Source organism: Merops nubicus, unplaced genomic scaffold (assembly GCF_000691845.1).
Source record: "Merops nubicus isolate BGI_N331 unplaced genomic scaffold, ASM69184v1 scaffold32588, whole genome shotgun sequence".
NCBI classification, from domain to species: Eukaryota; Metazoa; Chordata; class Aves; order Coraciiformes; family Meropidae; genus Merops; species Merops nubicus.
The window spans coordinates 1-25,320 of record NW_008626905.1 but is presented as its reverse complement, the minus strand read 5'-3'; the positions used below and the strand labels follow the sequence as shown (position 1 = coordinate 25,320).

Below are 25,320 nucleotides of genomic sequence, written 5' to 3'. Positions count from 1 at the left end.
TGTCCCTGTTCTTCCTCCAGAGACCTACCTGCAGAACATCAGTAACAAAAATGTCTTACAGCGTGTTGTATTCACACACACGGTGACTCATTCCAGCCTTTCAACTTCTGCTGAGGTGCCAGCATAAGCATTAGGAGTAACTGATGTGAAAGCCAGATCTCCTCTGAAGCATTACTTAAACTGGTCCTGCATTAGTTTACTTCTAGTCATCTGGCCACCAAAGCAGCTTTCAACAACTGATCATCTGAACGGTAATACCTGTTTAATCTCTGCGCTGTTTTAGTGCTCTGAGTTCCAGGTATCTGGTCCTGCCAGTCTGCAGTTGTTCATTTCATTTGTTTGATTACCTCTTCCATCAATGCCTCAATCTGAAATAGATCTTACCCAGAATCCCACAAAATGAAGGACTCTAATGCAGGAGTTGCCCAAACATCTTCCAGTGAGCAGAGATAAATGCCACCCCTTCCTTACCCCTGCCAGTTTTTCAGGCTTTATCTTTCCCTGCATCCTTTTTGCATTTTGTAATCTGTTTGCCCTAGGAGCTTTCTGGCAGACTCCTGCTCCTTATGCAGTTAAATAAGGTTTAGTATTAATTTTGGGCCTATCTTGCACTTTTTTTTTTTTTTAAATACAATTTTTGTTTGATGCAAGTATCTATCACCTTTTCTTCCAGGCAGGAAAAGCAAAGCCCGGTTATTTTATATTTATTTATTTAAACAAACAAACAACTGCTTTTCTCTTTCACTTACTACTATGAATTCAAGGTGCCTATCTCTGTGAGGCCATTCAGCTATTCCACTGCAGAGAGCTGTATGAACACAAAGCAGAAGAAACTGGCGCTCAGGAACACTAGCAGCAGGCCTGTGTGTGCTGTGAAAATCTGTCTGTGCCCTCGGCTGGCATCCTCGATATTCATCCACAAGCCGCCCAACATTTTGGAGACATGGAGATGTAACTCTAGCCATTTTCTCCAAGCAGTAAGCACATGTGGTTTATTCTAAATTACCAGGTTAACATCATTACCCAAAGCAAACACTTACAGCTGCAAGCTTCTTAAACAGAAACCTGAACTGTTCTGCCTCTTTGATCATTTTTTCTGCACCCTCTTTTCTCTCTTCTGCGTTCTTGAAAGATATACGTTTTAACATGATTGCTCTGATGTATTCCACCACCACTCTCCGGTGGGCTTCCATAGTCATTGTCTGTAAGAAAAGAAAAAGGTGGTGGATTGTGCTAGTGATGCTTGCAAACAGCTTTTTTTTAAGTCTTTGAACAATTATTAGGTTTTGAATGTGTATTTGCACTTAATCACCAGTACACAGTTTTTGCTAATACTACACAGTTTCTGTGGCTCTAGATTTCTGTTAGCACAGTGCTAACAGAAATGAAAATCTGTCCTTCCCTAATGAAAAGGATGTGCCTATTATGAGAAACAACAAACCCAAGCTATTTCTCTAATGACATCTGAATTATTTTTGAGGAGCACTAAAGACAGAAGAACAAACATGAAATAATTTGCATGATCTTTAGACCTGGGCTTGACCTTGCTCTTCATATCTGGTCAAGGAATGACCAGTCACCAGAGGCTTCTGCTGGAGAACTCCGGTATGTTACATAAAGCATTGCAAATCTTGCCTACATTGCTGTGCTCTAGGTCAAGTCTGGTAAGCAGCCAGCAGCAGTCACTTTCCCAGATCTTCCTTCACTCACTTGCTGTTCTGCACTTGACTTTTTATAGTGCACAGCTACTGATGACTAAGTGAAGCACTGGTGCAAAAGTAACACTGAGGTTTGGAAATAAAGAACAAAAACAAAAACCCCCAAAACATTTACATGTTTTTTCAACTCTAATAAACGGAGAGTCCTTAAATCCCACAAGTCCTCAGTTCTTTTTTTCCCCCCCTAAGCATGGTGGCGAAGTTACAATTAAGAAAAAGGCTGCCTAACAGGTAGTCAAACTTTTTATCGTATTTCATTACTATATGTCAGGCTTCAGTTTCAACCAACATGTTCTTTAGCCAAAATTTTGAACCTTTAGTCAAAAGGTTTCAGGAAAGAGAAAAGTTAAAAAAAAAAAAAAGAGAAAACAACAGACTGCAAAGTATTGAAAGTATTGAAGTCACAGACCTATCCAGGACACAGAAAATAAGATTTCAGGTCATGCTCTCAACACTGTGCAGAAATACCAGAGTTTACTGGTTGTTCAGGGATGGCTTCTCTTGCACTGGTGGAATTGATGCCAGTTAACACAAAGGAAAATTACCTGCACAGACTAGACTGTGGGAGACTGACATGTATGTCCCATCCCACTAAAAGTAACTGAGGAAGAACAGCTCTACTGCAGCTCAGAAAAGTAACACTCAGAAGAGCCATCACTGTGATGGCAGGGCAGCTGCTTCACACATGTGGAAAATGACAAAGCAGAACCTCTGTAAGATCCAGATCCCCCCTGCTCCAGAACAGCATCCTCCCACTAGACAAGGTCTTTTTGCAGGTGCTCTGTTCACGTGGCTTTTAAAATCTGGATTTTCAGAAAAGGATTAACCAAGAATACTTCAAAACAAGAAAAAAGCCCACCTCAAACCAGGAAACTAAAGTACATCCCATCCAGTGGAACAGCAGGTATGATGAATGTCAAAAAAAGTGTTAGTCATCTTCTTGCCCATAAGGTGGCATAAATGCTACATGATGGAACACATGTGATTGGAGAGATTGGTATTAACACTTAAAGAAACTCATGCCAAGCACCATTACCTCACAGTGACAGCCGAATGTGGAAACAAAAGCTGTTCCATGGATACAGACTAATTCTGGGACCGACCTGACTTCTTTGGTGTACTTTTTCTGGACTGAAAAAGCCACTTCCGTAATAAGGCCTCTACAATCTGCAAATTCTGAAGTTTAAGAGGACATCAGAGCAGTCCCCGTCTGTAGGGAACACGGGTAACAGCAGCTTGACCCGAGTAATGACTCACATGCATACAATTAATGGTTGTTCTCCATTTATTTGCCCAAATAGCCCAGTTTATATGCAGTTCCAAGCAGTTCCATCTTAGGCTATTGTTAATTAGGTACAAGTCTGAGTTTTCTACCCCTCCTCTCTAGTATCTATGTTTTCGTATGACATCGGTTTCTACTCTAAGCTAGCAATTAGCGTACTACAATACTGGCTTTATTTCTTGGATACATCTTGCTAGCAGTTAAGAACCTTTGGCCCATAGCCCTGTGCTGATTCATCCTGGGTTGCTTACTATACTAGAGATAAAGAATTCCCCCACACCCTTCTATCTCTTTAAGAGTTAAGGTAAGAACAAGCGTATGATTTTGAGACTGTCTTTTAAGCACCTCTGCTTAGTAAGGGTTTGTTCAGAGACCTCACCTATATCCTGATCTTGCTAGGTGCAAATATTTGCTCATTCTCAGGGAATCATTTAAGACATACTATTTTAACTACACGAAACTTACTTTAATAAATGATAAAACCAAGTACAATAACACTAAAATTTAAAGGATAACAGAGAAATCCAGATATCCTTTGACAGACCACAGGTAAAAAACCAACACAAGACTGACAGACAACCCGCCTGGCCTAATGTAGCACATGATGCTGCTGTAACCACTTTAAACATGAGTTTTGCTTTTCATGAACCTTATGACACCAATTTAACTGTGTCTCATTGTACATAAAACTAGGAGTTACAGAATGGTCGTTTATTTAAAAAAGTAATTACAGGTCACCAAAACTAGCTTCAGAAGAGCAAATGTTATCGGACTACAAACTTCTGAGTAGATGCAGAAAAGTACAAAGTGGTAAGAATACAATCTAGGAGCACACCAATATCTTCTCTGCAACTCTGATCTCTTTGCCAATACTATATGGCAGTGAACAAAAAGGATGAGGGAAAAGTATCGGATTCAGATTTTTTCATTTTCAGTGATGAATCAATTCCAATTTCTGTATTCCAATTCTAAATGTCACTCAGTGTTCAGAAATTCCAAACCGACAGGATATTCAAAGCACATTAGTAAAGTATCATAGAACATTTTGCACCTACCTTTTTATAAGGCTTTTTTATCTTTGCAAAGTCATTGAAATAATCCTCTACAGTGACACAGATAGTCCCCACTGCATTAGATCCCATCAACCACTTCCTTGTCATCAGCTCATTGAGATGTGGCTAAGAAGGTAACAAACAATCAGAACAAATTTTTGACACTTTCATCTTATCAGTGCAGTTACATAAAAATAGGAAACAACCTTAAGCAGCATACATTTCTAAACTACACTCCTGCAAAAAGAATAAGCAGTTAGGGTAGGAAAATGATGTAATCAGTTGTCAGAATGAGAGCTGCCACAGAGTGTTACCCTGCCATGCACAACGAGTGCATGCAGAAACCAGCTGCACCAGCCCCAGCATTTGTCTCCTAGGAGTTCTCTAAAATCCTTTATTACATTCTCTATTTAAATGTCTGTGCTAAATAAGAAAATTAAGGTCCGAGAACAAAATGGGCGTCAGAGCCAATGATTCCAATTTTAAACATGAAGTATTTTTAAGCTGTTGTGATAATTCAGCTTCATGCTTAATTTCTTGAACTGCTACTGGCTCCTCAGTTGTTCCTCTTCAATGGCCCCACAAGCTTCCTATGTCTACACCAAGCTTGGAGGCCTGTATGCTCTACTCCTTTCCCAGAGGTGTACAGTGCATAACCCCAGTATTCTCTACATCCACATATCCATCTTCCTTTGTTCTACCCAGAAGAAAAACTCTTTATATATTTGAGCAGAGTATTTTATAAATTATAATAGTGACATGAAGCTTGAGGTTAATGAATTTCAAAGAATGGTCATTACAGTCACAGAATCATTAAGGTTGTAAAAGACCTCTAATATCATCAAGTCTAACCATCAACCCAACACTACCATGACCACTAAACCATGTCCTAAAGTACCAGGTCTACTCATTTTTTTAATGCCTCCAAGGATAGTGACTCCACCACCTTCCTGGGCAGCCTGGTCCAATGCCTCACCACTCTTCCAGAAAAGAAATTCTTCCTAATATCCAATCACAACCTCCCTTGGTGCAGCTTCAGCCCATTTCCTCTCATCCTATTGCTTGTTACTTGGGAAGAGAGACCAACACCCACCTCACTCCAGCCTCCTTTCAGGGAGTTGTTGAGAGCAAGAAGGTCTCCCCTCAGCCTCCTCTTCTCCAGACTAAATCCCAGTTTCCTCAGCTACTCCTCATAAGCCATGCTCCCCAGACCCTTCGCCAGCTTCACTGCCCTTCTCTGGACCTGCTCTAGCACCTCAATGTGCTTCTTATCCTGTGGTGCCCAAACCTTAACCCAGTGCTCAAACTGTGGCCTCACCAGTGCTGAGTCCAGGGGCACAATCACTTCCCTGCTTCTGCTGGCCACACTATTTTTGACACACGCCAGGATGCTGTTTGCCTTCTTGGCTACCTGGGCACACTGGGCTCATGTTCAGCTGTCTGACTGGCTAGATTAGAGTGGATGGAGTCATCTTCTCATAACCAATAAGCATGGTTAATGAGAAAGAAAGGTTTTGCTTAAGAGCTCCAAGTTTAAAGTAACACCTGCTCCCATGTCATTTCTAATGTGAGTCATTCAAGGTATTTACCTTAGTTCGAAATATTATTACAAATCTAACAAGTCCTAGAGCATCTTTCTTTGTCCCTGCCATGTGTCTAACCTTCCAGCCTCCCTCTCCATGCTCCAAATTTCTTTTAGTAATAAAAAATTTTTTTTTTCCCTGAGGGATTCTATACAAGAAGCTAGAATTCTTAAACAAGGACATTTATCAGTCAGAAAGTGCCCACCTTTAGAGTCAATTAACTATATTAATTGTAGGTGTTCTGCACTTGTGCAAAGATAAGATCAGCAGTAGTTTCTCAAATAATTCTTATAACTATCTAAGTATAAGACTAAGTTAACACTGCTAGAAAATATTTGCTATATGCAAAGCACCTGCCTGAAGTAATCCTGGGAAATATAATTAAACAACCTTTCAGCCTCCAAATGATACCAGTGAATAACAATACTGACATTTACTGGTGTTTTGCTAACACATCACATATGACATATGTTTAGCAAACAAAGGATTCATAACTTAATTCCTCAATTATTTTTTCCTTATAAAATACTACTACTGGGGTTTTTTAGGAAAAAAATTCTAACCTCTAAGTCCATGAAGACTTCATCTAGCAGGCTAGAGCATCCTTCTTTGGCAATGATGTCTAAAGTTGCATCCATGTTTGTCTGACTGCTTGACAAAGTGTCTTCCATTTCCATTTTCAAGTATTTTCTTTTCAGACTGATTATAGATTCTCTGTGACAAATAACAATGCTTGTCATCATCCAATGATGCACAATTGCATTGCTACTAAATTTTTGGAATGCATACACAGAAAGAGATGTACTAGACAGTTTTACTCTTGCAAGAGGAAGTAACTCCTGCTGCTGGCTTTGGAAGCCTTAATCTACTCTCCAGCATGACTTCAGAGTGTGCAACCTAGACTACTTGTATGCTGGTAACAAATTACTGCTGATTTGCAGTCTTGAGAATGGCAGCAGATATAGATGAACATGCAGTTGGGTTGCTGAACACTGAAGGCAAGGTGAATTTCTTTCTCTGCTTTAATATCCTTAACAGAACAAGCGCTACCTCTGCTTTTCTCCGGTTCAGTTCACCTTGATCACACTGCTCGAAGGGTAAGAGATGTCAGGCCCCAGACAACTTTCGACTTCTGAAAGTTGAAGGTTGTGCTGGTTTCTCCTGGGGTAGAATTAATTTTCTTCATAGTAGCTAGTATGGGCTATGTTTGGATTTGTGCTGGAAGGAGTGTTGATAATTCAGGGATGCTTTAGTTGCTGCTGAGCAGAACTTACAGAATCGAGGCCTTTCCTCCTCCTCCTCACACCAACCCAGCAGCCAGTAGGCTGGAAGTGCGCAAGAAGCTGGGAGGGGACATGGACAGGACAGGTGACCCCCGCTGACCAAAGGGGTGTTCCAGACCATATGACGTCACGGTCAATGTATAAAGCTGAGGGGAAAGTTGGCCAGGGTCAGAGGCTGCTGCTCAGGGACTGGCTGGTTAGTGGTGAGCAACTGTCTTTCACCGCTTGTCTTCTTGGGTTTAATTGCCTCTCTTTTTTTTGTTATTTTCCCTTTCATTACCATTTATTACTATTATTTTAGTTCAATTATTAAGCTGTTCTTATCTCAGTCCATGAGTTTTCTCACTTTTACCCCTGTGATTCTCTTCCCCCTTCCCCAAGTCCTGCTGGGGGGCTGGGGGAAGTGAGCAAGCAGCTGTCTGGTACTTAGCTCCTGGCCGGGGTTAAACCACGACAAAGATAAATTTGTCCGGCAAAATTCTTGGAATAACAAGTGGATTTTCACCAGTGAGGGGCAATGGCCTGGCTAGCCAGAGGCAACAGCAATCACAACATCTGCCTCTTAAAACAGCAATATATTGAAACCTGTTGTCTTTGTTCAGTCAGGTAACCTATCATAACTGAAACCCTCTTTGTATACAAAAGAAGGCAAGGCCCTGGGAACAGATAATACTACAAATGAAGTGCAAGTACTTATTTTTCTCACAACACTGCAAGAACATACACACTTACTTAAAGGTTTGACAGTTGTTGATGACTGCAATCATGTACTGAACATAGCATTGAGGATACTGACGATTTTTAAGATGTTCTTCTTTATACAACTGTGCTTCATCTTTGTACCTGAAACGTATACAAGAAATGGCATTAAGCAGACAGAAGTCTGTAAGAACTTAAGTACACCTGTAGGACCAAATGCTCCATAAAGACCTGTCAGTTATTTAGAAGTATTTTATAAAGGGCTTGTTGATATTTTGAGCAGAATCCAGTCAAGGAGGTGCTTTCTGTCTTCCGTATGAGAAAGAGATACAAATTTGAGATATAACAGAAAGCAGAACTGACTCCAACAGTTAGAGCCATATGCAGAGAGGAACTGAAAGTGCCACTCATCAGCACAGAATTTCTGTGATGAAAGTGGGGAAGGGAGGAAGAAAGAAAGAAAGAAAAGGGAAGGGAAGAAAAGCTTAGCTGGTATGGATGTGATAGGAGAAAGACAAAGGAAATATAGGACCATCCATAAGACGAACAAGTATTGGAATTGTAGGACTAAAGAGAGGCTAAGGCAGGATGAAGCACTTATATTTTAATATTTATGTTACCTGGTTAGAAATGAATTCATTTGTTGAAGACATAGAAGGAGTACCTTTGTTTTCAAATCTTCATTTATCTGAGCAGCCACCTGAAGATTCTGCTCAAACATCTAGGTTGAAAATAGTGTAGTTATAGAGAGAGGCCTTTATCAGTGGTAGCCAAAGTCAGAACTCCTATCTGCCATCTCACCTCTCACTTACACCAGCTCTACTGACTTTTTTTTTTTTAAACAAGCACAGACAATTGCTGCTGAATAAACAATAACAACAAAAAAATCACCATTCCCATAAGTGTATTTAAGAAATTATTGACAACTATCAACATATGCTGCAGTTTTCTCCTGATACTGAAGACAGCTGCATTCCTTCTCCACCTAAAAGCAAATTCAATAGGAATTTGGTTTTACAACAGGTCGAAGTTCTTCAGTCAGGTCCTGCAGCTAGTAACAGCCAACCTGATAACTCAAATTATTTGGCTTTCCCCATACATGAAAGTATTACATTCACATTAGTGAAGTAGAAGGGACCTCTAAACTTCAGAAGCACAAGACCAAGGGGGGATCTAACAGGGAACTGTGTTTGAGAGGAGAGACACTGGGAAGGAAGGATACAAAGCCAGGTGGGGACACAAGCTGGTTTTATGCTGCGGTTTTGGAATTTTCACCATTACATGACCCTCAACACTGTAGCCTTTGCCAGAACAACACAAGAGCCAGCCAGGCACCAGTTTCTTTGACACCACACACTCTGAAAAGGATTACATGAAGTCAACCTTGGTGCTAATGCAAATGTGGAACAATGTAGCAAAAATCTTGATATAAGACAGGAAAAAAAAATAAAGTGGGAAACAAATGCTGGACCAAGAGATGATATATCTGTCATTGAAGGAACCTAAGAATATTTGTAAAGAAAAATTAGAAAATGAGCATAATAAAGTGGCATTTTCCTGGTTGGTAAAGATCACAAAAAACTTTTCCATTTCCACTACCAACAACAGGGTGGTGCAGGTTAGGGTTTTTAGTGGCTTTTTAAAAAAAATTTTTAAAGCTTTTAGAAAAAGCCTTATCTTTTCTGTTTTGAGGCCATTTAATAATTTGGACAGGCATTAATGTTAACTGAAATAGTGTTTAAACAACAACATTTTTAAACTTCAAAAGAGCTTTTCTTTCCAGTGTTAAAGAATAATTTATTGGGACAAATGCATGCCTAACTACCTTAGCACCATATTAACAAACAGCATTCTAATAACTTACAAACATCTCATCTGTTAGGCTTACATTACAAATTTACATGAACAGACCAAAGTAATAGCAGTTAACTAAAAAAAAAAACCCCATCAACTAAATACTCTGGGCAAAATATATTTTTATATGTAGATAAGAAGTAACTAAGTCTTTGATTATTAAAGTGAAAAAAGCAAATAAAAACCTCAAAAGAAACAACCCCTCCAACTAACAACTGTACAGGAAAAAAAAAGCCCGCAAACCTCAATAAGCACAGAAACAATGGCACTCCAAGCATTTTGGTCTCCCCCTTCCATCCCTCCATTCCCCAAATCCATGTACTGCTGCTGTAAATTTTCTAGAATAACCAAGTTCTTATATACCTGAAAAACAATAGCTGGGAGTGTAGTCTGATAGTACCCATCTTGATCTGCTTCTGGTTCAGTTTCTTTTATCCAGTCTTTTTTATCTGTCTCCAGTGCTTTTCGTAGCCATCCGATGATGTTGGACTACATTAAATGAAGCAACCAAAAAAGAAGAGATTTTTTTTTTAGTTTAACAACAAAAGTCCCCACTTGGGATATATTTGGAAGAGCAGCTATTTCCATAACAAAGAGTGGCATAGGAGCAGATAATGCTGACCACTCTTCTTATCAACCCTACCAGATATAGGTGACATAGGCAAATTAAAATGTGCCCTGACAAAGACAAAGGTTAGTAGTGGTAAACTAGCCATGTAGTTTGAATCAAGGTTAGGCGCATTTTGGAAGAGGACTGCTCCTAGCACAAAGAGCAAGGAGTTTATCAGTATCAACATGTTTACTAACTTTGGGAGCATTTATTAAGCCTCAGGCTTTAGGTTTCAAACTGAATTTTCAACAGCTGAAAAAAGGAAATACTTAATGTAGGCAAATCAGCAAGTATCTGCATGTAGTAGTTGCTTTTCCCAACATTTTAGGAAACTGATGCTTGCTACCACTGGGGACAAAACCCCAGGATTAGATTAAATGAGTTGCATTTCTTGGAACTTAAGTGCTGCAGAAAACAGTGATGGAGGTACAATAGTTGGCTCTCCTCCCATCCAATAAGCACGTTACAGAGCAGACATTAGGAACAACTGTTTTCAGAAGTGGAGTGAGCCAGTTGTCTGGTCGCTTCCATGACACAGATACCACAGACACACTGACAAGAGTAGGAAGACCAGCATGTTTCCTAGATATGCAATTGGATTCTTTGATTTCTGTCCGTCTAGAAAAAATATCCCTCTGTTTTTAAAAAGCCAAAGGTTTCTGCCTCTTTTCTCCTTTGCTCACATTGAGTTAAAACTCCTACTAATACAAAGGTTCATAGTTCTTTTCAGTGTATAACAGGTGTGCTAGTGTGCCCTACCATGCAAAAGTAAACGTGACCAGCACACATGTAGCAAAAGGGGAAAAACAGTCTGAAATAAGTACATGTATTTCTTTTAAAAAATGTTTAGATTTTTTAATGTACTAATCAGTATCTTAGAAAACTTCAATCAGCAGATAGGATAACAAAAAGAAACTGAAAGTTCTACAGTCTTCCTGCACAAGAAAGACTGTTGACCAGACACAGACCACCTGTTATTTTCTTCTCCTTTTGACTATAAACCCCCTATTAGATTATCTGTTAAGACCTATTAGCAGTCTACTTCTTATGAAAATGAGACACTTTTATTGACTTAAACATCAGTATTTAAGCTGATGATTGCAATTAGGAACACTTTCATTTATCCAAACATAGTTATATCTTGTTTATAAACAGTTTTAAACACAACATCAAAAGAAATAAAGTAGAAGTCTAAGTGGGGATACATATAAGATTAGATCAGGTTGAATCCTGTGAAACAAATAGGTAGTTTCAGTATTTTCTGCCTTGAAAAGAAGATGCAGCCAAAACCAAAAAACCAGCAAAAGCAAACCACTCTGTGTTTAACAGAATAGCAGCTTTGCTTTATTTATTTATAGAATATAAATACAACCATGGTCTACCTATATTTCTCACTAAGTGGGGAAAAACATTTCTGAAAAACCAATATAGGTATATTTTTTCATCTTACGATGGGAGAGAATCAATTCAAAGGCATTTCCTGAGTCAAGCCAAAAGCAGCTTGAGAAAAGAAACCAATTATTTTTTGTCCTAACTGTAAGTACAGAAGAAGAAACTTGCATAAAGCCCTAGTAAAGCTAATGTGAAGCAGAGCCTCTACTGGCAACTTCCTTGAGACATAACAAGATTGGTTCATATTACTGTGATGAGTATCAAGTCCAAGTCGTTGCTGTTGCTGGACATATTTTAGTAGCTGACACATCCAAAGAAGAAAAAAAAAAATTCCCTCTTCTGCTTGGCAGAGCTCTTAAACTTAGTAGGAGTAGGAATTCAACAGAACAATGTAAGAAGCAGCAAGTCCAAAGTTCAAGCTATCTCAATATCCAGTCTCAGAAGCAATCAACAGTGGATCTTTAAAGAAACATACATTTAAAAACCTGACAATCCCCCAGTGATTCCTTTGCCATGTATCGAGCAACTTCCAGTGACTCTTAGGATAACTAAGCAGCAGTCTTTATATTCAAGATGCACTTGAAATGGGATCCACAAAAGGAATCTATGCTTGTGTAGTGGACAAGTAAGAAAGGAAAAAGAATCAAACTGGCAAACAAGAACAACCTGATCACCCTGAAAAGATCACATCTGTATCAAATGTTGATGTGGTTACTATAGGGACTAAGCTGCATTCAGTGACTTAAGTATAGTAATACCTATTAGCACTCTGAATTTAGACATGAACACTGGAATTCCTTCCTTTCTAATAAAATATGGTTAATACAGTCTGTAAAGCCTAAGTATTCTTTGAAATATCATGATTTACATCTCTAAATATCATCTGATTGTAGCTTTATAAGCAAACCTATGCACAGTATATGAAAATTCATCAAAGTAACAACATCAAGTTCACATCTGCCACATTAGTTTCCTCTGATGGAGGAAGTATGAACTCATCAGAAGGTGCCTTTGCATTATGAATACTCACAGTAAGTGTTGACATATACTTGCTGAGAAGCTGGTCTACCACGTTTTGTGAAATCAGAGGATTCAGAGAATTTACATCAACTTCGGGAGACAGTTCCAAGTTTCCCATCATCTCTGTACTGAGTTAAAAAAAAAATAAAAACAAGACATTGCAGATCAGTAAAGAAAAATGAGGTAAAAAGTTAAAAACTATACAGCTTTTTTTGCATCCCCACTGCAAGGGGCAATTTCACAGTATCAATATATTTCAAAAAGTTCTTAATAGTAACTGAAACTATAAGTGAATCTACAAGGAATGGAAGTAAAACTATGTAAAACAAAGAAGAGGATGTAAAAGCTACAGCCCATCATATACTAAAACAACGCATTGCAGACATTTTAAATATTCAACCTATTCATGTGTTTCTAACCTAGGAGAACTAGTAATAGTTCTGGTAGTAGAACTAACAATTGCTTAAGAGTGAATTAAAGCCAACTGGTTCAAGCTGTGGGTTCTTCATAGGGGACATTTTTATATGTCTTTTAAATTTCCAAGGTGATGACAGACAACTTACACATTCTGAATTTCAGAATGGGAAAACTGTGAAAAGTATGGGAGACTCAGAGGTTATCCAGAGAGCTTTGGTACTTGTATCACACCCATATCAAAACTAAAATATACTAAAAGAAAATGTACTAGTGCTACCTATGTTGGCAGAGAATACACCTCATGTCAGATGAGGGAGCATCTTGCATACCACACCAAAAGTGCACTCCATGGGCACTGTATTATAACAGTACCATTAGCTATACTTGCTTGCAAAGGAAAATTCTTGATTTTATAGGATTATGAACAAAAACAACCCTTAAAAATAATCTGACAAATATTATATAAAATACAGTGGTATTGTTAATCTATATTATATAAGATTACATAATGAGTTGCTTGTGTAACTAAAACAAAAGAAACAAAGCTATGCCAAAGCACAAGATATCAAGAACTCTTAATATTTAATGCTCCAAAAATCAATAACTCAAAACCACACTATTTGGAGAGTGGTTTATTCATAGCTGATAGAAATATATTCAATCACAATAACACATATTGTTTCACATTCCATTTCTAGTGTGCTTCTCAGAAGGAAGCCACAAATTCTATGTTTGCAGTTGCAACTATGAAACAAATAGCAAATTAAGAAATATTTCCTAAACAAGTGTTTAGTTTGTGTATTTCTGCAAGTTAAAGTTCCAAGTACTTTTGGTGAGCCAGCACAGTGGTGCTTTCACATCACAAAAGTATCTGAGAGTACAAAAAAAGCCATACTACAGCTAACTACTTCAACAAAATTCTTGTGTTTGAAACCATAAAAGCTTCTGTTTAACTGAACTCTGTATTTGTAGCATCTTCCCAAGCCTGTAGGAAAAGAGACTGTAGATCTTCTAAGTGACTCAAGCTATTAAAAAAAACTGAATTCCATTCTGTTGCTGTTAACATAAAGAATACACAGGATAGCAGGACCTGCTCTAGGCTTATCAGGGCAAGTGTGAGAAGCTGTTCATGGCACTGGGCCATATCAGAAACTATTTCTAGCCTCATTATAACACCATTATCCCTACTTCACATGGCCATCGAGGCATCAAAGCTTATCAACTGAAACTCCAAAACAAAGATTACAGACTTCTACCTCTAACCCCAAAGAGAGAAATTCTTCCTATACACAAGTTCTCTTCCCTGACTGCCAAAAGCCAAGTGTCTGCGGGAAGGAAAGTGATAGACGTCTCTCAGAAGTGTCAGGAGGCTTCTAACTGTAGGGAAGAGCCAGTTCCCTTCAACTAAAGCAGTTTATAATCAAGTTGAAATTTCAACCAGAAATGTATTATCTGAAAAGGTACAGATTTAGTAATAGCAGCATGTTTCCAAAGCTCTCATTGACTTAAATATTAACCCAAAATCATGTAGCACACTAAAACTGCATCCCACTCAAATATTAAAGGCTATTATTCCACCTGGAGCATCACTTTCTTTCTCAGCTAGGAGCTGAATACAGTTCTAAAACCAGCTTTCAAGACACCCTCTGTTGAAGAATACAATTGTTTTAAAACTCCCATCTTCAAAATACTGTAAATGGAAGTTTTCTTATCAATTCACTACATGGAAAAAACTTCAGTGCTTCCCTTCCTACTGCTCTCTCACACACCCTGCACAGGCATTAAGTATGTGTGCCCTTGTGGGTGCTCCAAATTGTTCCAGGGATGCAGGGAAGAAAAGCAGGAGAACTTCACAGAGTTCAGAACACAATGAACCCTAAAGCTGGTTATAAAAATTCTACAGAACAGTATCATCTCCTACCTATTTGCTTTATGGTATTATATTTTAAACCTGTCAAGCATCCAACTTGTTGAATTACTGAGACTGAACAACCGAAGTCAGCAGAAGTGCACACAGTGTAGACTCTAGGTCAGTGCCAGCTATTGAGAACAGGAGCACAGTCATGGGCCACAGAAGGGCTAGCCTTACTTTTTCCCAAACAAATCAGTTGCTATAGTAACTACATGACGGCAAAAACTAAAGTTGCCACTTAAGCTGTTTCTACCTGAAGGAGATATATATATAAAAAAAGTCATAATGCTTAAATTATTCTAACAAATCCCACAACTCAAAAGAGTTTATCACAAGAGACAACCTGTAAGCAGAATTCTTTCTAAATAAACAAATCACCACACAGTTCTGACAGAAAACCTGAAGGAAGTTACTACATTCTTTCCATTTAACAGTACTGAAGCAACACTGAAACAGTCCCAACGCCTATGAAAAAGAACAATAGTTAATCATCATACAAATCTGGGGCTGTGGCCAAAACCAAACATTTTGTTTCACACCCATAAGCTTTCAGTCTCTTGTGCTGTTTGCAGTGTTTCACCAAACTGGCACACAAACACAAGGTGACTGTAGCTTCCAAGCAGGTCTTTAACTGCACTCAAACTTTTAAGCTTACAAAGGAACTGAAAATCATGTATCAGAAAATGCAAATAAGTTTTAAGAAATTTCCAGAAAGCAAAATGTGTAACAAATATTAAACAAGCAAGTTCTTTACTATTATCCCTCTTTTGTTTTATACTGTATGGTAACAGACACTCAAATATTAGCACACAAACTGTTTTGCACGCTTACTCTCAACTGCTGCCAACAGAAATGATGCAGCACCCTTACCTCTTGTATGTGTTTAAAACCCAAGTCAGAAGGCTCACAATCTCATTTGCCTCCAGATCCTCTGCAGCAAGCTCTTGCATGCGGGTGGACAAAGCCTGATGGTACATGTTGAGCAGTCTGTTGAAAATGTCATAGTGTGGAGGAAAGCACTGCTCCAGCAGGGTTTTGGCCACCAGGAGGTCATCGACCACGTATTTGCGGATGATTTCGAGGTGGCGCACAAGCCACATCTTGTCAGACTCTCTAGTATCTGCTTGAGTGCCTTCAATTCGCGTGCTCACCGTTCTTTCCAAAATGTTGAACATTTTTTCTTTCCACTTCTTTGGCCTGCCAGGAGGTATGAACCCAGTTTGCTTCTTCCGGTCTAACATGCGCCTGTCAATTTTCTCCTCCCTCTCGATTATCCGAACAACAGAAACAAGCAAGGTTGGATCTCGGCGCACTGTAACAAGAGATCTTTGGACCACCATCCAAAGTTGCTTTGCCAGCTCCTCAGAAAGTTTCTGCATATCCCCAAAGTATGTATGGATGAGGTTCATGTCATGTGTGTTCTTGCTGTCCATGCGGTACTGCTCATACATCAGGTTATCACGAGAACACTCTAAATCCATCAGCTTGCGATGAGCTTGCAGAAGTTCCCCTCGCTCAATCAGATCTTGGGTCTCCCTGACTATCTCTGGAACTGAAAGAAAGGCAAAGAAGGACAAACAAAAAGCATAAAGCAAGGCAATCAAACCATAAAGAACAAATACAAGGCAATAAAAGCAACAGGAAACAAGCTGGAGAACAGCTGGAGTAGTTCTTCTGAATGAAGGGAATTTGTTTTGAAGTATGCAAAATTGGTTAGTAAATGCTATATATCCTTATACATTATTAACTATAATGGTCCATTTTGATCAGTGGCCAAACAAAGAGCATAGTTGCAGCAGAAATGTTATTTCCTTTCTCTCCCTCTCCCCCCTTAAAAAAAAAAAATCCACAGTTTACTATGAAACAAATGGCAGTACTAATTTTCTTACATGTTATACAAAAGGTTTTTAACATGCCTGACTAAAAGTGACTTACCCTGTTGAACCTGAGGCTGCATATACACAACAAATACTGAATTTTACCTCCTTCTTGAAGGAACAGTTTTTGCCTGCCTAAGGCACAAAGGAAGAACAGGAATAATTACCTATGCTGCTAAACTATTTAGAAGATTTTTTTCTTTATTATTTTTCAGTCTTTGAGAAATATTATATAAGAGGATCAGGATCCTGTGGGGGAAAGAACTGAAAAATCTCAGCCAAAAGACTGGCACTGCAAAAAAGGCATCTTGTGATAGAACAGGCAGCCCCCAAAAGGTTTGAAGAGACAGTCGAACACAATCATTAATCACAGTGAAAACCACTTGGTTTACAAAACATTTGTTTTCTCAAGGTGAAGCTATCAACTATACTGTTTAACAATCCCAGGGAAGATGCTTCATACTAAAACTCTCTCAGAACACTAGAAAAGGCTTATTGCCTCAATTCATTCACCATTGTAAAAGAAAACAATCCCAAAATAACTAAGCATTGGAACATACAGAACTGTGCTGTTGTCTTTTATTGCTAGACAGTATTGCATGTAAATAGCACTCTTTAAGTTGCACACCATACCCCAGTTTGGTTTCTAGCAGTTAGATACACTCTTACAGAAATCAACCAGGTACACTACGAAACAATTTTTCATTACAGGTACGTTTTGTGTATTACTGTCAGGAGAGAGGAGGATAGAAAAGATTATTCAAATAAAATCAAAGAGGCATGATGGTTTTACCTTGCATTATAGGGGTAAAATTCTCAGAATTACTTATAAACAGAAAAGTCCTGGCAAAAAATTCACCCTGATTCAAGATGGGATGGAATGTCCACCAAAAAGGCTGCACAGAAGGACAAAGGTAATCTCATTTTATCTTTACAGTATCCACTATATCCCATTAATCTTATTTAACTTTGCAAACCTTTGCAGTAAGGCAGAGGTGCAAGGAGGAAGTGTCTCATGCATAATTTCTTTATGCATGAGTTGGTTTCTGTGTCTGTGCTGCAAGACTCTGGAACCAGGTCTGTGCACAGCTGGAACTGAACTGCAGGTAGTTCATACTCATGCTTGTAACACTGATAGAAATCCCTGGGTCTCCTAAGGGTTGTGTGAGAGACTGCCAGGCAATCTGTCTGGAGATCTTGCCATTGCACATATTGCCTTGGTTTACAAAAAAAAAAAAAAGAAAAAAGAAAAAAAAAAAGTGCTTCCTAAAATCATTTAGGACTATTTTTACTCAACAGTCTTCCTGTAGGTGCCCAACTCACTGGCAATACCCCAGATCTTTGCAAATTTTCTTTCTCTACATCCCACTTACATATTTCAGTCTTTCATACTAAACATGTTACTCTGGCTACTGACTGCAAGCAGGAAGCTTTTTTGTGACTTGTGTCTGTTAATGAGATAGGCCAGAAAAGAAGTTACTGCAGGACAATTTAGACTTGCTATAAGGTGGTTACCAGCTACCTCCATGAACATGTGTGATTCTTCCTTAATTTTTCATTCCCAGTGAGGTTTAAAGTTCTTGACATTAATTGACAGCCTTACAGCTGTTAGTACCATTTTAAAGTGCTTTCAGTGTATGATGGATTACACAAAGAACATTAGATTACCTGAAAAGATGTTCTTGAGATTTTCTACAGCAGCTGCCAGTTGGCTGTGTTGCACAACAGCATCCTTAACATCCTTGAGGTTTTCTATAGTGTTGATACTCTGCCTCCAGTCCTTATTGACATCTATCAAAGACTGCTGAATGTCCTTCACATCATTCAGTGCATTGTGCAGTTGACTTAAACCCGTTCGTACTCCATCTAACTGTGACTGGATCGCTGCCTTAAATACAAAAATAGAAAGAAATAACTTGTATTAATCATTGTAACTTCCACATTTTCAACATTTCTCAAGAATTTTCATTTCCATATCTTTTCAGAGATGAAAAAAAAACAAACTGAAAAAGTAATATTATAGCTTACTAAAATGTCTAACTTACTCTGTGTGTGCACATATTCTTTTTTAGAAGCTCTGAAGCTGTATCTAGTTTTAAAGGACTTAGATACAATTGGTTCAGCCACAAACCTAGCACAGGAGCTTAGGCAGTTAGATCTTAATTTTTATAAATCTATGTTAAACTACAATCATGGGAAGGCAGAGTGAGATTTCTCTGTGTCTCCTTCATGAATTCATTTCAAAGTAAGGTATCAGAAGAAAGCCAATGCAGATGCTTCACAACAGAGTGTATATTCTGTACAGATTCACAGATATTTTACTGAAGTGATTACAGATTTTGATTGGCAACTGAAAATATTCTAGAAAAATGCCATAATTCTGAAATGTTCTTAAAAACAATCCTTCTGTCCTGTCATGTACTTGAAAGCTTAAAGAAAACCCCAAACAACCAAAACCAAAAGGAATTCAGTCAAAACGAAAAGAACAAGAAAACCCCACCAAAACCCCAAACTGAATAAATTTTCAACACTCTGATACATCACCCAAACCAACAATTCAACTACTAGATTATTTTGGCATACAGAGGGGTTATTGATATAGGATCTCTTGTGACAGGTGACAAGATTCTTCAAATAGGCTGTTAGTCCTGAATCTCCTCTGACAGTCCAGACACATTACAGAAAATGCATCACAGTGCATGTCTGAGTGAAAGAAATCAGATCACATCCCCAGCAGGGCTTTTTATAGATATGTGTTTTTAAAAAGATGTGACTGAAATTAAATCAGATGAGTAGGAAATTAAACTGGAAATAAGAGACTTCAAAAGATAAGGCAAGACAGTGAAAACTCAGTTGTATATCTCAAGGACATAGAGTAACCAGTAAAGAAATAAGGCATTAATGATTCTGCTAACCTCAAAGAGCTATTTTTCTCCCCATACTTTTAAGGTAAAAAAACGTGGTCAGCCATGGAACTTTTTGTCTTGTAGTAGAAGCCAAAGAGGAAATCCTGGTAACTATGAACAACATTTATTGTGTTTTACATGTACTGGGGAAGTCCAGCGATTCTTAAACTACCACTATTTATGTACTTTCAAACTATGACATGCTGATTTTATTGATAAAAATGCACTTTCCTGTCAGACTCAGTACAATTATACAGCAGCGAGGCAATTTTATACAATATCTAGGTACAGAACTGCAGCATTAACAAATTCGTCCCTTACAGGAACTGAGGTAATTAGGATACTCCAACTTTCAATATGATACTCAAACACAATGTTCTGAAGTGGACCATAAAGCATTTTAAAAATCACATGTAAATCAAACGTTCAATACATTTGATTTGATATTTCAATTTCTTCTGAGGCAGACCTTCCAAGTATTGCATATTCAAATTTTTGTCTATTTAAATTTTGCAGAAATTTGATTAAACAGAAACAATTACTAATCTTGGTCACTGACAAACAGCCAAGGAAAATTCAAAAACCAGACATCCACCCATGTTCAGTTTGTCTTCCAACAGCCAGCTGGAGCCAGGAGAGGAGAAGCAGGGAGCAAGGCATGTCCTAGCACTGTGGACTTTGCTTCCCAGAATGCATATTTATCTTAGCTTGGACTGACCATGACTGTATTAAAGAAGGAAAACAAAACCAAGCCATCCTAGGAAGGTCTCACAACTTAATTTTTATCTCTTTTCAAATGACTGCCCTCAACATGAAGCCACAGAACCAGGATCCTGGCTGCCTGCTTGCCCTAGAGCCCCACAGATCAAATTCATGATTGCAGAGCAGCTATGAATCAAGAGGTAGAGGATTCAAGAATGTTTATACTCAGGAAAACACGACCTAGGAACTTTCCTAGAATACATACATATTGTTACTTCAGGCTGAGAGAAAACTAAAATCCAAGTTCTCCCATTGAATGAATAAGTGTGCAAATGAAGATGGCTGTCGATGCTCCTAGCTCTTTGGGCACTGGAACAGAAACTAGGCAGCTCTTCACCTATATTTTGGACTGCAGAGCCCAGCAGTACTAGGTTACATAGTAGCTAGTGCTTATCCATTCATCATTCCAGAGTTCTGCTACCAAATCTTAAAAACACTGGTTCACTAACTGCCATCGGTCTCACACGTGTCAAACTCATCTGCTTCACATTTCAAAGCAGTTTTTCCCGAAAAAATGTACATAACACAGGAACACATGCAGAGAAGGATGCAAGAAACGGACACAACTAAGTATTTTGGACAGTTTATAGAATGGAGAGTAGGATAAGCAACTGGAGGAGAAGCTGGGATTTTTTTTAGGCACAACGCCATTTCAGAACTCTGCTGATTCATCCCCATAGGTGACAACTATTACCCTGGTTTTCTGCTCTTCACCTTTGATCAATTTGATTATCTTGATTCATCTGAAGAAAATTAAGACAAAGGTGAAAGCATATTGAGTCACAAAGAAGCACCAGCACTGTTTGTGCTAGAAGGTTTACCACATTTTCCTTTATACAAATGAAGCAGTTGAGGTTTTTCAACAGTTATCCAACCTGAAAAGTCAACAACTCCTCCAGTTGGTGATCCTGCCTCTCCATCTTCCACACCATGCATACTCACAGTTTACCTATAGAGCAGGAGTATTTCTTACATCTCTCAGTGCTCCCATCCATTACAGTAATTCTTGAGGGAGATACTCCTTTGCTCTCTATTGTGTCACTAACCATCATCTATTTCAGGAACACACCCTTGAATGGATCAAGGGGTACTGTGTTTCTTTTTGGAACAGGTGTTTCTGACCATCTAGAGATGACTTAAGGTAACATAAGGAAAATAGCTATAGAGTGGCTTTATGCATTTACAAAACTTACAAAGTTACATCTAGTTATCACTGTCCATAGGAACAGCCAGCAGGAAAATAACTGTGCTCACATATGATAAATAGATCACAGTAACTAAACAGCTGATCCATTATTAACAGACTCCACTACATGCTTCCTGCCTCAAATCTGAAAACCCCAGTCCAAGTCATAATGAAAATTTCTGTTTCTGTGCTACACACAAAAATTAACATATAATTTGCTAACAGATTTTTTTCACTGTGAAGGAAGACAGGCTGTGTTCTACATCATGCAGTCTCCCAAAAAGAAGGAGCTATCGAATAGTTGCAAGATTAACTTACTCTGAAGTGTAATATTTGATACAGTGTTTTCCAGCCATTTTAATCTGGTAAAGCCAAAAATATCTCTCAAAACACTTTAAGGCTCTGCTCCAATTACTTAATATAGTGGTCTAAAATGGCTGCTGGCTAGCGAGTACCAGTGAAGGAAGAGAACTCAATTCAGTAACATACAGACACCAAGCACAGAATGACCTTACTGATATGTCAGGCTAAGCCTGTGTGTGTGCACTTGCACGTACACATGTGAAGGAGGGAGAAAGTCATGGGGTATGCTTCCACAAGAGACAAGAACATGATAGATTTTAGCTGTCTTCCATAAACCCATGCAACAGTCAGTCACACAGCGTAACAGTAGTGGTCTGTAGATAAACTGCACAAGTTACAGGACATAAGAGCCCTTAAAATACTTGGAACGAAATTTCAGGTAGAGCTCCAGCATTAGTTTGTGTTACTTTCAGGATACAAAGTTTCTGTTTTGGACACAGAGTAAAAATTAAGGTCCAGGGTTTAAAACTATCTGGATGAAAATGTAGAATCAAAACCCAGCAGCTAAGAAAGAGAAGCTACACTCAGGCTGCCGCACGGACACTTAGGTGATCAGACTTTGCACCTTGAGTCGAGCCTCCACGGACGCCTTCTTGCGCGCCTCCCTGCGGCGATACTGCTCCACCTTGTCCAGCTGGTCGGGGCGCTGCAGCATTCCCGCCACCCGCTGCACTGCCGTCGCCACCGCCTCCCTGTCCGTCTCCTCCATCCCTGCCCGGGGCCTCAACACGCCTGCAGCATTTTACAGGACTGAAAAGGAAAATAACAGGTTTAATTTTTGTTTTTCATTTGATGGCTGTCATTTCAAAACAAACACCTGGAGAACTAACTTTGGCAATAAAAACAGCACAACTTGACAGAAGCATCACTAGATGACATTATAAAGGGTAGGAGTCAGAATTCTAAAAGAGTCACATTTAAAGTCACTTAACTCTGTTTCATTAGTTTATCTGAAATGTTTTGTGGTTACTGTTTTTGCATTTACCTTGCTCTCTGCAAGTTTCTATCAAATAAAAAAAAAAAAAAACAACAACAAAACACAAAACCAAAACCCAAACCTACCCAGCAAGAACAACAAAAGAACAGCAAAACTTAATTTAAAAAAAACAGATTCTATCTAATTGAGGGGTCGGTTTGCCTAGTGAAATGGGAGGGGACAAGGATAAAGGACTTCTGTAGTAGGTGTAAGCAAAAATCCTAACTCTTCCTGAATTAGAACCTGGTGGAGCTGAGAGAACCAGTCACCCTCAGCAACAGGTCAAATTTACTACCAAAACTGGAGAGAAACATTAACTGTGCAAGGTCTAAACCCACAGACTTAATGATAAAGTGCTTCCGTTTAGACCTCTGATGGATGATTTATTTCCTACTCTTGTTTTCAGTTGTTCTCACAGTACCAGTCCATCAGAGCTGTAGGTATGCAAGGAAAAAATTAATCAAGGATATCAGACCCAGGTCTCCAACAGAATTTTTACTGAAGTCAAAACATGCATCCAAACCAGCATGGGGACAAGGTAAAATTTGCTGGCCATCAAACCAGACCTTTCTCTCAAGTTTCACTAGCTACTAACAGAAAGCAGGAAGGATCCCAGTCGCCAAAGAACACAAGAACGTGTTGTCCACAGAACTCCAAGGAACACACTTGGAGTTCCTCATGCCTTCCAAATTCTTTCCAACACTTTGTCTTCAGTCTTGTAATCAAACATTTTAGGATATGCCGCTACAACTACAAATTATAGTCTCTCTTAGCCATATTATTCCTTGAAAGGAGCCATCTAATTTTGGAGCAGACTGCTTTCATAGAGCCAGCACACCATCTCAACAGAACAGAGTTCTGACCAAGAACTGTGCAAAGGGCACAGAACTGGAAAAGCAAAAGCAGGAAAACTTGTGGATCAAGAGAGTTTGATAGGAAGGAAAGTGGAAACATGCCCCATCCCCTAGCCAAAAAAAGTCAGAAAACAACTGAAGCAAAGGAAATTGTTCACCACCTCCCTTAGGCAAACTAATGCTCCAGCCAGCCTCTGAACAACAGCCACCCTGGAAGCCAAAAACCTCCCTTCTTCCTCTACTCTGCCTTATGGCTGAGCATGACATTATATGGTAGGGAACTTCCCTCCAGCCAGGCTGGGTCAGCTGTCCCAGCTGTGTTCTCTCTTAGCCTCTTGCCCACCCACAGCCCACTCAAGGAGAGCAGAAGGCAGGGTAAGAAAAAGAGAAAGCCTTGACCCTGTGCAAGCACCTTCAGCAACAGCCAAAACACTGCTGTGTTATCTGCACGGGATCCCAAACACAGCACCACGCAGAATGCTAAGAAGAAAGTTAACTCCATCCTGGACAGACTCAGTACAGCATTAGTAGAATTGGTAATTTTACAACTTGTCAGGATTAAAAAAGTTTCCAGTCAAGGTTTGCCCAGCAGCTAGTTTGTGAGACTGTAAGTCTCTATCTCAAGTTCCTTCACCCAGCATCTCAAGATCTGTATTTCTAGTATCTTAACAAATTACATGCATAACTGTGCACTTATTCCAGACTTATCTCTACAGTGTAAACTCATGTCCCATTTTACCTCCTCATCTGTACAACCATATCCATCGCTTCTCTACCTAATGGCCTATTTAGCTCCAGTGATGTTTGATTTCCTACAAGTGCAGGATGTATTCCTATCACTCATATTTTTGAATGAGTACTCCAATTCTGTTTAGCCCAGGCCACTTCCAAGCTACCAGCACTGTAGCTACAATTAAACAAAAAATGTTATTTTAAAATATTAATTTACTAGAGAAGTACACAGCTTTATGCTGAATTACTGCCTTTACTGACAACTCTGAATACCCTGAACAGTTACAATAGCTTAAACTCACACAGCCATTATCCAGGCATATTAAGTAAACCTCATGAAAATTAGCAGCCAGAACACTAACGCCCTAATGGATGACATCCTAACTTGCTGAGGTAGACAAGTACAAGCCACTCAAAAGGAAGAGCAAACTTGAAGCAACCACGCTGACTCTGCACGTAGGCTATGAGCCAAAATTAGACATCTTCAGAGCAAACTACGGGAAGAAATGAAGAAAATAAAGTCCCGAGCAGTCTTGGGAAGGCTTCAGCTACGAGTGCACCCTCACTCTCAGACTCCGGCTCCGGCGGGAGCCGGGGCGTTGCCAGAGGAGGACCCTACCCCTTCCAGAAACGGGCTCCCGGGCTAGAGGAGCGCGGGGACACCCAGCCTGGGGGCACAGCCCCTCCAAACAAAGCTTGGAGGAAGCTGCAGCGGCCTCCCACCGGCAGCCTCAACTCCGCCCGGCCCCCCCTTGCCGCACTCCCCGACAGGTCTGCTTAGCTCCGACCTTTTGCAGGGACGCGGGAGCCCGGCCCGCTCCCACCCGCTTCCCGCGGCCAGA

General features: G+C 39.4%; 1 protein-coding gene across 1 annotated transcript in view; it reads right to left on the bottom strand.

Moving 5' to 3' along the window:
• EXOC3 (exocyst complex component 3) overlaps positions 1–22,666 on the bottom strand; it is a 23,739-nt gene extending 1,073 nt beyond the window's left edge. Inside the window, exons 1-10 of the mRNA XM_008946160.1 lie at positions 22,482–22,666; positions 18,368–18,587; positions 15,693–16,374; positions 12,504–12,621; positions 9,835–9,960; positions 8,238–8,338; positions 7,651–7,761; positions 6,199–6,349; positions 4,056–4,178; positions 1,041–1,202 (exon numbers count right to left, since the gene is read on the bottom strand). Coding sequence (XP_008944408.1) covers positions 1,041–1,202; positions 4,056–4,178; positions 6,199–6,349; positions 7,651–7,761; positions 8,238–8,338; positions 9,835–9,960; positions 12,504–12,621; positions 15,693–16,374; positions 18,368–18,587; positions 22,482–22,625 — 1,938 coding nt within the window. The 5' untranslated portion in view covers positions 22,626–22,666. The remainder of the gene's footprint in view (positions 1–1,040; positions 1,203–4,055; positions 4,179–6,198; positions 6,350–7,650; positions 7,762–8,237; positions 8,339–9,834; positions 9,961–12,503; positions 12,622–15,692; positions 16,375–18,367; positions 18,588–22,481) is intronic.
• Positions 22,667–25,320: the final 2,654 nt, after the last annotated feature.